This window comes from Sinocyclocheilus anshuiensis, unplaced genomic scaffold (assembly GCF_001515605.1).
Source record: "Sinocyclocheilus anshuiensis isolate Anshui unplaced genomic scaffold, SAMN03320099.WGS_v1.1 scaffold2, whole genome shotgun sequence".
In the NCBI taxonomy this organism is placed as follows: domain Eukaryota; kingdom Metazoa; phylum Chordata; class Actinopteri; order Cypriniformes; family Cyprinidae; genus Sinocyclocheilus; species Sinocyclocheilus anshuiensis.
Genome location: NW_015542337.1, coordinates 794,275 through 806,570, shown reverse-complemented (window position 1 = coordinate 806,570; position 12,296 = coordinate 794,275). Strand labels below are relative to the sequence as shown.

The following is a 12,296-nucleotide window of genomic DNA, read 5'->3' as shown; positions in this document are numbered from 1 at the left end:
TGGGGAAAGTTACTTTTAAAAGTAATGCATTACAATATTGCGTTACTCCATAAAAAAAGTAACTAATTACGTTACATAGTTACTTTTTTATGGGAAGTAATGTGTTACGTTACTTTTGCGTTACTTTAAAAATCTGGACAGGGCTTGCTTGTTTGTTTTTAAAATAAAAAAGTTATATTTTTGGCAAATATAAAAGCCTTTTCACACCAAAAGTGAAATGAATAAGCCTCAGGCTGAAGGGAAAGTAAATTTCCGTCCGTACAGTAGATTTATACATTTTTAAAATGTTTAATTTGTTTTTTTATTAGTGTAGTGGTATAATTTTATAATCACATGTAATTACATTGCTTAAATCACTTGACTTGGCTAGTGTAATACAGGCTTCGAACCACTGATCAAAACAAAAGATTCAAAAGTGTTGTGAAGCTTCATGAAGCTGTGTTTCGAAAGCACCTCTCACTTATGTACTTATGGCTTTATTAAGATGTGTTATGTTATGGTCAAATTAGCAAAAGTTTTTGGTCAGCAAAATGGACAGTTGTCTGTTGTCAAAAGAAGCACAGCTTGCACAGAAGTCACTTTCAAACCAGCAGTTTTCTGTGGGTCAACGCTGCAAATTTGCATGAACAAATTAACCTGATGTGACGCACCTGATGCACCTTTAGAGAGTTTTAAAAGCTATCTTTAATCTTTATTGTGAAGGTTTACTGAAACAAACTGTCTAAAAGACAGACTTTTAGTCAGTAGTAGTACATGCTTGTGACAGAGTTCAATGTTCACTTTCAGATGTTATGTAATAGCATGTTTACAGGGAAACCCGTGGTATTTTAAGGTACATGTAACAGTAATCATGTAAATCAGGTTTTAAGCTGCTATTTTCAGCAGATTATTATAGTGACTCTATACACAAATACACTAGTGTTTTATTGTTAAACAGTTACAATTTTGGGAACATGGTTTTAAGATTCAAGGGCCTCATTAATTTATTCACAGTTAGGATTTAAACACAAAAGACGACATTTTGGGTGAACTATCCCTTTAAAAAAACACTACATCAAACATTGAAACAGCATGTTGTTCATGTGAGAATGTTGTCATATAACAGACGTTTTCATGTTGTTTTATTTATTTCACAGTCATTGGGTCCTGGGGATGAACCAGCCTCTTCATCCGTGTCAGCTGACACTGAAAATGTCAATTTAAGCCAAAATATTGAGATTAGCAGCAAGGACACTTCACAGAAGTCCGGTCAGGTGCAGCAACTGTGTCGCTTCTACTCTCAGGGCAAACGATGCTATTATGGGAAAAGGTGCTGCTTTCTTCATCAAAGAGCTGCGAGTGCACAGAAAGACGAAGAGAACGGTACAACTCTCAAAGAGAAAGAAGGAAATTTGGATGGTCACCCATCAGACCCACAGCAGCAGACGAGTGAAAACGGACAGTCTGGTACAGAGGAGCTTCCACCTCCATCCAGCCACAGAGCTGCTCCTGTGAAGCAAGAGAGAGCCAGACGACCCTGCCGCTACTTCCTGTCTGGGTTTTGTGCAATGGAGGACCGGTGTCGCTTCTTTCATCCACAGCAATTTCCGCCCGTGGAGGAACAGCCTCACGGCCCGAAAGAGAGGAGCAGCTTCAAGCCTTCTGCTCCGACCACACGACCAGCTAAAAGTCAAGAGCAGATCAAACTGCCTGATCTCACTGATGAGGTCTGCAAGCAGCTGAGAGCCACCGAGATCGCTCAGCTCACAAAGAGATTTCCGAAAGACAAACTCATCGTGCAGGAGCGAGAAGATGGACAGCTGACCTACTACAGAGTCACAGTTCAAGCTACAGACCCTGACTGGGTAAATACTTATTGTATGGACCAGGGGTGTCCAAAACTGTTCCTGGAGTGCCACTGTCTTGCAGAATTTCTCTCAAACCTCAAAATTTCTCTCAACTCTCAAACGGAGTAAATAGATGATGAATAGCAGTGGGCCCAAAACAGAACCCTGAGGGACACCAGTGGTAACTGTAGATGGTCTTGATCGAAATTTTTTTAATTTGAACAAGAGCAGTCTCTGTACTATGGGGGGGATGAAAGCCAGATTAAAATTGCTGAAACAATTTATTATTGGAGAGATGATCGTGAACTTGAGTTGCAACACATTTTTCCAAGATTTTAGAAATAAATCGCAAATTAGAAGTTGGACTGTAATTTTCTATATTTGATGAATCAGCACCTGATTTTTCAGGTTATATGGGTAATAATAGCAGTTTTAAGAGAGGAAGGTACAGAACCAAAAACAAGTGAAGAGTGAATCATTTTAGTAATTAATGAAGACAGAGATGGTTAGACAGGCTTAACTAAACTAGTAGGCAATGGGTCGTGCTATCAAGTGGTAGGTTTAGATTTCTGGATATGACACAATATTATCGCAGCAGTTGGTAAAGTGAGTAGTAAAAGTAGAGTGCAGGAATTACTTGATAATACGTTTAACAGCAGAGAGTCAGGTGGACACAGGAAAAAAAATTCACCACAGAAAAGAGATCTAGAGTTCTTTTCGCTAGCTCCAATTATATTAGAATAATACTCTGATTTAGCTTTTGACAATGCATCTTTGTAATGTTGGATATGGTCAGCAAGCATTTCTTTATGTACAGTAAGCAGGGGTGCTGCTATGGTTTCCGGGCCCCCTGAACATTATTGACTCAAATTGAATTAAAATTTATATTTTAATTGATCAAATAAACTTAATTATTCCAAACTTTTGCTGGCATGCTGGATACAATTATGTTGTATTATACTAAATTATCTAATAAAGCTATACTGATGATGTCAATTATTAATTTTCTTTTACTTTGACTTTTGTACCATTTTACATACTATACGCAAAAGAGCTTCTTGTGCATTTTCATAATCAGCAGTTGCAAGCATGTTACTACATATATAAATATATAGATCACAAATAGATGACTTATAGTTATATGTACAGATACAATTTAATGCAAAGCACATCTAATGAAAAGTTTTGACATGAACTACAGTAGTTTCATAGACATCAATGTTTTTTTCTTTTTTGCAGCCATTTGATCTTAATGAAGTGGACATCATGGTCAGCTTTCCTGAGCGTTACCCTCAAGAGGTGTGCATGTTTGAAATGTTTCAGAATTTTGATGTTAAAACTTATACTATGTTTTTGCTAATGAAAGCTAACGTATCATAGGTTTTCACTGTGGATATCCCTGAAGACCAGGACTTACCATCAGTCATGGGGAGGTGAGAAGAACTGTTGCTGATTATACACATGCAAATGTTAACCGAAATCAGTAAGTGTATTTATTTTATGCTGTGTGAATGCAGATATGTGCAGAGGTCCTCAGAAGAATGGCTGAAGGCTAAACATGCCACTAATCAGCTGATGGGAAGAGTCGAGCTGCTCTTTAGGCCGTACTTGCGCTGGCTGGACCGTAGTATGGAGAAACTCTTCACTGAGGGAGCCAGGCAGGTGAGACTTGCACTTACCTGAGAATATAAATCAGCCAATCAGATTAGAGCTTGTCCAATCAGATTTGTGTAAAGTAGGCATCAGATGGTCAGTGAATGGACTAGATGTAGTATCAATTACTCTCCAATCTCTCTTCTCAGTTGAAGAAAGGTGTTGACCTAGAGAGGGCTGGAATACAGTTTGTCCCCTATGAGCAAATCAAGGTCACCGTTTTTAAGAACACATCCAAGAAATCGGACACTCCTGAGCGTATAGTGTCGCTCACTGTGGCTTCAGGAGAGGAGGGGGAGGAAGAAGAGCTTGATGAAGCTGGAGTAGGGAATGAGGAGGAAGAGGATGAGACTGCTTTTGGTAGTGATGGAGAAGAAGGCAGCCAGAAGGTGGAGAACATAAAAACAAGAGAGCGACGGAGAGGCACTGAAATCAAACTGCTGGGTCTGAAGCTGGGAGAACAAATAGCTACTGTGGCAGCTAAACAGATCTCAGTGTCCCTGAAGTGCAACAGGTGAATTTACTAAACTAAAATATTTCATTATGATTATTAATCAGAGATGGTTAATTACAATTCTGGTATTTTTTATACCTGGTATTTACATCTTCAATGATCCTATCATAAGTAGTGAAGACAGATTGCTGTTTTAAAGGGGTCATATGATGTTGCTAAAAAGAACATTATTTTGTGTATTTGGTGTAATGAAATGTGTTTATGTGGTTTAAGGTAAAAAAAAACACATTATTTTCCACATAGTGTACATTATTGTTTCTCCTCCAGTGCATTGTGATTGGCCGAATACCTCAAGCGTGTGACGGAAATGTTACGCCCCTTACCATATTGTGATGGCGTGTCCCGGCCGGAGCGACAAGGCAAAAACATTAAAACCCATTATACACGAGGCATTTGTTGCATCCAGTGGGGACATAAATACGGATTATAATGACTTATACTGTCTTTTTTTCGCATTGCGTTGCATCGTGCCGCGTAAACATAAAACCATGTCTGCATTTGTGATCGGAGAAATGACAAACAACAAGCCCTACCCTACACTGCTCAAAACTCGCGTTTTAATCATCAGTGGCAAATCCTTAAAATGAAAACGTACTTACAGTCTGAGTCAGAACAGCCGGCATTGTAGTCTACTCTTCCAGGAAACCGTCCTCCATAAAATGCGCTGCAGACATCTGAATATTTGGGTTGAACTGTTCTGGAACAGTGTTGTAAATACAACTTAACCACTGATTTCTAGTCGTGTCCTCTTTTGGAAGGCCAAACAAAGTAGTTTCGCTTTCACAACGAAACACAGCGTCACACGAAAGTGAACGGAGGCCGGCGTCTAGAGTGAGGAACGGCCGGCGGGCTGAGTGAGAGGAGGTCGGTGAGCTTGAGAACGGCATGGCCGGTGGGCTTGCGGCAACCATATGTGACGACTCCGGGCTGGACTCCGCTTTGTCCACGGTGAAAGCCGATCCGGCGATTGACAGTGCGAAGTTGATGTATTTCCTCAGCGACCAGCACGGATCAGCTCCAGGCATGACGAAGCGGATATCGTCCTCTTTTGGAAGGCCAAACAAAGTAGTTTCGCTTTCACAATGAAACACACAGAACACAAACACACACGTGTCTTCACGACATGGCGGCAGCAACAATACTACAGCGGGAATTAAAATTACGCCTTCTTTCTTTGCGTGAACATTTGGGCGGCATTAAGCAAATCTTTCCACATCGTGACGTAGACATGTGGGGGCGTGTTAGAACGAGCCGTTTTAGGTAGGCGTGGTTGACTCTTAACTTTTATAAAGAATATCTCTTTGGATTTGAGACTTTAGTCTTTGCAACTTTACAGATCTTCTTTATGCACCAAGAGCTTGTAACACTCCAAAGAGAAAGGAAAAATTGAAATCACATCATATGACCCCTTTAAGGTGCGTTTACACCAAGGACAATAGCTATAACTATGAGGTTTAATAATTGTTTGATTCTATCAAAATAGGGAAGTCCACACCAAAATATAATGGCACAAAGGAATTTTTGGAATTCCAAATATCATTAGAACCACTTTCACAATTTTTTCCAGCTGATGAACAGTAAAAACACTACATAATCCACCTGGCTTTTAAGAGCTTGAGCAGTTAAAGCAGCAGACCACATTACTGCAGTATGCGCTTATAATAAACACAATGTTATTGCCTGTTGGCATGGACACTAATTTGGTTATTGTTATAGCTGTCTTTATAGGTATCAGCTATTGATGGAAACAGGCCTTTAATGTTTTTGTTTTCTTTTAATTGTGTCTATAATCTGTAGAGGCAAATGTCATCAAGTGGCAGTTCTGCAATTGTATAACTACATACATTGACCTACTGCTTTGTACATTTTCATGTCATCATAATATATTTCTAAATATATAGCATAAAATATGAAACTCACATTTAAAGATATAAATTATATTAGTTTCCTGTTTTCTTTAACAATAGCACAGTTTCGTGAACATAGGGGTGAATTTTGAATAATTTCATGACAGCGGTCTGAACTTCTTTTTTGAGTAAGCCTTGAACTTTTTTGTTGTATTAAAAAAAATAATATATATATATATATATGTATATTAACAAATTAAATATGGATGGATGGATATTTATATTAGGGCTGCAAAACGATTAGTCGCGATTTAGCTAATATTTGTATGTATTTGTATGTAAACACTTGTATATAATTTATATTATATAGAAATATAAATATTTTACATATAAATCTAACATATTTCTCCTTAATGTATACATGAATGTGCGTGTATTTATATATATACATAATAAATATACACAGTACAAACACATATAGTATATGTAAACAAACTTTTATTTTGGATTGATTAATCTTGACAAATCGATTTGGCAGCCCTAATTTATATATGTATTTATATATACCGCTTAGCCAAAAAACAATTACATTTGGATTTTAATAAGCCATATTATTTAAATTTGGATTTAAATAAGTAAATACTGAAGAATTTAGGATCGGATCATTATTGCAGTGATATCTGGCATGTTATATGTTTTGCAACAATTCTTTTAACCCTAACTGATGCAACTGACCTAACTGATTCCTGTCAGACAATCTTGGAAGACATGCTGATGTATATATTCCAGGATGATAATGCCAAGATTTACCATGCTCAATTTGTGAAATAGTGGTTCAGTGAGCATGAAGAATCATTTTGTTGTATGAATTGACCACCACAGTGCATAACCCTATTGAAAGTCTTGAGGATGTGCTGGAGTCGACTTTACAGAGTGGTTCGAATCTCCCGTTGTCATTACAAGATCTCGGCCCAAAATGAATGCAACTCTTGATGTAAATAAATGCTTTGATTTTGCTTGACACTGTCGAAATGTACATTGCCACAAAAGCTAAAGGTGGCCCAATATTAGAGTGTGCACCTTTTTTTTTCTTTTTTTTTTTCGACAAGCAGTGTAAAGTCGACTCCAGTTAAGGTCAGGACTTTGTGGTGGCCAATCTTTCACGAGTTGTGCCTGGTGAATCTTGGCTTTGTCTTCCTGGAATATGAACATGGGTACATGTTCTGTCATGGTGGTTTGGGGGAAAAAAACTACACACTGCATCAGTTAGGGTTAAAAGAATTGTTGCCAAACATACAACATGCCAGAAACATATTAATCACTGCAATAATATCATAAAATCTTATGTATTTGCTTATTTAAATCCAGATGGCGACATTTTTTGACCGGGCATTGTATACATGTATAGTAATGTTATATATTAGAACTAAAAATCAACTTATAGTTATTACACAAATGTAGCATTGTATCCCTTTCTAGCTATGTATACCAGGCAACGTTTCAAAAGCTTGTAAAGGAATGATTGTGCGGAAGGTGAGTGGACAGTCCTTTGCTGTTGTGAGTGATCGCATCAGGAAGATGTGGTCACATAAATTTCTCACCATCTTCAAATTTCATTTATAAGATTGGATCACAGATAGTTTTTTAAAGGGGTCATATGATGCGATTTCAAGTTTTCCTTTCTCTTTGGAGTGTTACAAGCTGTTCGTGCATAGATAAGATCCCTAAAGTGTCACACGCTTGAGGTATTCAGCCAATCACAACGCACTGGATAGCCAGCCAATCAGAGCACGCCTCGCTTTTCAGACCGATGAGCTTTGTAAAAATCGACGCGTTTCAGAAAGGCCGGGCATAGAGGAGAAACAATAATCTACAGTATTTGGAAAATAATGTGTTTTTTTAAACCTTAAACCGCATAAACACATTTCATTACACCAAATACACGAAATAATGTTCTTTTTAGCAACGTCATATGACCCCTTTAAATGTTTCTAAATGTACCTCTATTTAGAGCTGTGGATTTCTGATTGGATCACCCAAGTTTGATGTCAATACCAGTTCCACTCCAAACGTGGCCTCTTATTTCTTTAGAGGACTGATTTATCACAAAATGCCCTCAGGCACGAGTGCAACGTAACCATGTGCCCCTCCTTGTAGGTGTAAAGTTGATTCTGACCTGACCCTGACGGGGCGTCTGACCTGTACTGCTCAGTGTGAGAAGTGTCAAGCAGGGATCAGGGCTGCCTTCAGACCCAGTATGCTGCACCACTACAGTGATGTTTTGGGCTACCTGGAACTTAACGCAGTTGCACCGGTTGATCTGGTACTGAAGGACTCTGTGTTCAGTGTGGGTTGCCTTAACTGCAACAAGGAGGACACTATTCAGGTCTGATGAAGATTTACTGGAGATGACAATTGACATCATATACTTCATATATATAATGATTTAACACATTACTTTGACAGCCCTACAATTTGACACTGTCAGATAAATACATCTCATCAGCTATATGTTTTTCTGGAAAAGAAAAACAGAAGGAAAAGCATGTGATATTATTTTGAATTGTTCTCTCTCACTTTTATTTTCTCTAGAATCTGACATATGGGCAAAACTGGGAGCAAAACTGCCAACATTGTCATACCAAACTCAGCATTTTTGTGGAGGCGACACGTTTCCAGTTCATTCAGCCAGAGCCCAGAAATCAGACAGGTCTGAACCCTGTCCTATATCCTCACTGATTCTGTCCAGTTCTTGTTTCTTGTGCACTGATGTCCTAGAGTTAGTCTCGCTGTGAGGGATTATTTACCGCCAGCTCCAGGTTTTCCACTGAAGCTTAGCGAGTTCAAGTCTGGTCAGACGAGGACGGGAGACCCCCTGGTACAACAAAGGTTGCTGCTGTAATTACATGTTAGTATAGTCAGCAAAAGTCTGTGTGGGTCCTGTTGTCCCATATAGGGACGATATACTGTAAAAAGCCACTGTTATTTAGCTTTAGATTGAGGTCCTGACTCTCTGTGGTCATTAAAAGTCCTGAGGTATCTCTCATCTCTCCACAGTTATCTGGCATGTTCTGGTGCCTTGAGGTTAAGTGCCTCTCTGTAAAGTGCATTGAGTGTGAAAAACGGCATATAAATGTTACAAATTATTGTTATTTACTGAACTTACAGGTGCAGCTGCCCAATACACTCAACGCTACAGAGACCCTGCGGTTCAGCAAGGGAAACCTCTACCCAATAAAGGGGCCTGCAGGCATTTCAAACAAAGTCACCAGTGGCTAAGGTAACTACCAGGAACATTGTCTGGGTCTGTAAGAGGTTTATTTTGTAGCAGAAAGCGCCACATCCTCTTGTTTGACCTATAAAGTGCCCTTGGCTCATATTTAGGGCAGCCGTCTTGTATTAACTGTCTCTTCTGCTAGATTTCCGTGCTGTGGTCGGGTGTACGCATGTGACGTGTGCCATGATGAAGATCAGGACCATCTGATGGAGCTGGCCACCAGAATGATCTGCGGTTATTGTGCCAAAGAGCAGGTCAGCAGGAGAAAAGCCATCCGGCTGACTGGATGAGGATTATTTTCACCTCAAACCCCCTTAACCCAGATATTGCATTGAAATTAGAGGCAAATTAGACAGGTTTTCGGCTTGTTTAAACCTGTGATTTTTGGAAACATTACAACACTGTGAGTGCAGCAAAAAGGATTTGACCCAAATTTTGCCAAGACGAACAAGAACGCAAGACATTAGCTCCCAAAACAAGAATGAGTCAGCAACGGGTTTTGTCTGGTTTTTCTTCAGTATCTAGATTTTCCATTGGACATCAAATGATGACACAGTACCAAACTAATTTACTTTTCTTAAAGCATTTAGAATCTAAAGCATTTAGAATTAAACAATTTTACTATTGAAATTAATTGTGATGTATGAAAATATTTTTAATTCTAAATGTTTTTAGATTGTACATATTTTTGGGAAAAAATCGCTTTGATTCTAAATATTTAGAATTTCGGTGATGTCAAGAAAATGATTTACAGTGTAAGCAAAGTGGTTGGCACAAACTGTTTATCCATGCTTCATGTGAACCTCCATTTTTTTCCCCAAAGTTTTTGAGAATGAGACATAATGTGCAAACTGTCTGTTGCAAACGATTTTGCATCAGAATATTAGAGTGGCCTTTGACATTAACAAAAAAATATATAGGACTGATTGCATTTTGCATTTCGATTTGTTTTTGAACTTTATTTGAACACACCTTTTGGGTCTCAACTCACCAGTTGAGAACCACTGGTTTCTAATATACTTATAACTTTTGACTTATTGTTTTATTTTCTTCTTCTAGCCATACAACAATGTTAAACCATGCATTAGTTGTGGAGGTATGATGACAAGAGCGGCCTTCACAAGCCACTGGGAGGGCGGACAGGGCTGTAGAAACAAGGTTAAAATGAGCAGGTATGTGCTGATTTCCCTATACGTTATAAACCCTGTGGCAGTGAAATATAGCATAGTATAACATTTACTTACTGTTATATATGTTGCAATGCCATATATTTTGTTTGATCAATACTTTATGTACAGTGTCACATTTAACCTTATCGTTTAAATATTTTTATTATTAGACATTTTAACAGACAGTCACTTGTAATTACACTTTTTTAAATACAAACATATAAAACTTACATTTTAACAAATAAACATTAAAAAAAGAAAATGAAAAACAAACAATAGTCATGAAAATAATGATTGAACAAAATTTTTTTTAAATACATTTCCCCCCACCCAAAAACTTTGACCCATAAGTGCTATCCCACATTTAACCTTAAACTAATAGTTGTTGACAAGCCTAGAATATGGTCGTTTTTTGTTTTTTTGTTTTTGCACCCATGTGTTCTAAACAAATTGGACCAAATATGGCCTGATCATGTTTTTTTTGTCTCTGAACTGTATATGAACTTATCATTTATTATTATTAATTATTTTAATTTTTCTATACAGGAACGACCGGCAAAAATACGCCAATACATGTAAAACGGTGGCAAAGAAAAAGAATCAAGAAAAAAGTAATTAAATATACCAAAGGGTCTTATTTTCAGCAAATCAGATGATACATGGCCAGGTACTTAAACATGTTTAAGTCATCAAATCACATTTTTAGATTTCTTTTCAAATGATTAAAAAAAAAAAATTTGTGACAAAATGGTCAATGAATTTGAAATAAAATACATTTGACAGCATACATATATTCAGCATAACATGGAAACTGTTCCCACTTTTTGTACATCTCCTCTCTTTTTTTTTTTGCTAGTAGAAAAAAACATATTACATGTGCATAAATTCAATACATCTTTGGTTTTAGATTGCTTACGAATACCTGAAATTATGCTAGTCAAAAGTCATTTAGACTTCAGAAGTTTGCTAAAGGTTACAATCATTATGATGTGAGATTTTATTATTATTTTTACTTCGTCACTGGACATCTTCTCTCTCTTATTAATTTCTTTTCAAAATGCAACCAAGTCAAATTATGGATACTTGTAATAAGCAAAATATGTCTGTGCATTTTCTATGATTTAAATAAAATTATGTACAAAAATATTTTTGTTGTTGTTATTATTAATATGGAATGTGATATGTAAAATACTGTTGTAGTCATACGTTTACACACCCTTGAATCTGAAAAATTGTAATAATTAATAATTTTTTAAATACTGATATGACAATGTTGGTCTTGGTGGACTAGATCTGCTACAAACACTGCTGCTGCTTTGAACATGTAAGATGTGTTACTGTTGTGTGAATGGGCATACATAAATTCCATAGCAGATCTAGACAGGTGGAGCTGGGGGAGGTGGAGGGTTTCAGAGGACCTCTGATAGCGCGCTGTAGAACAAGCTTATAGCAAACACTGAACCAGACTATTTACTGTAAATGTTGAGCAAGAAATTTCATTGGCTGAAGAATCGTGAGCTTGTGCTAAGTAGTAAACGATGTGATTGCTAGCAGATTGCATGACCTATCAGTCTGTGCCATCTAGAGCTTTATGACTGAACTATGAGAAATACACAACAGATGTTTACATATCGTCCAAAAGACAAAATAATAAATGAATTTACAAAAATGACCCAGTTCAAAAAGTTTACTGATTCTTTGAAACAGAATGATTGGTGTAAATTGTCATCTGGATCATAGAATGTCCTTATTAGGTTATTGGTAATAGCACAAGTTATAGCCAAGCTACTATTTATACTTACATGATTTTTTTTTGTTTACTGATTCTTTGAAACAGAATGATTGGTGTAAATTGTCATCTGGATCATAGAATGTCCTTATTAAGTTATTGGTAATAGCACAAGTTATAGCCAAGCTACTATTTATACTTACATGATTTTTTTAAATTCATATTTATTCGGTTGTACCAAAGCTGTAAATTCAATAAAGTGGGGAGATTATTTATTGTAC

The 12,296-nt window shown here is 37.2% G+C and overlaps 1 protein-coding gene across 1 annotated transcript in view; it reads left to right on the top strand.

The window, feature by feature from the left end:
* LOC107691129 (uncharacterized) overlaps window positions 1-11,013 on the top strand; it is a 13,304-nt gene extending 2,291 nt beyond the window's left edge. Inside the window, exons 2-12 of the mRNA XM_016489610.1 lie at window positions 1,137-1,844; window positions 3,066-3,125; window positions 3,207-3,259; window positions 3,344-3,488; window positions 3,629-3,993; window positions 7,998-8,226; window positions 8,433-8,550; window positions 9,009-9,120; window positions 9,260-9,371; window positions 10,177-10,289; window positions 10,833-11,013. Coding sequence (XP_016345096.1) covers window positions 1,137-1,844; window positions 3,066-3,125; window positions 3,207-3,259; window positions 3,344-3,488; window positions 3,629-3,993; window positions 7,998-8,226; window positions 8,433-8,550; window positions 9,009-9,120; window positions 9,260-9,371; window positions 10,177-10,289; window positions 10,833-10,905 — 2,088 coding nt within the window. The 3' untranslated portion in view covers window positions 10,906-11,013. The remainder of the gene's footprint in view (window positions 1-1,136; window positions 1,845-3,065; window positions 3,126-3,206; window positions 3,260-3,343; window positions 3,489-3,628; window positions 3,994-7,997; window positions 8,227-8,432; window positions 8,551-9,008; window positions 9,121-9,259; window positions 9,372-10,176; window positions 10,290-10,832) is intronic.
* The last annotated feature ends 1,283 nt before the right edge of the window (window positions 11,014-12,296 follow it).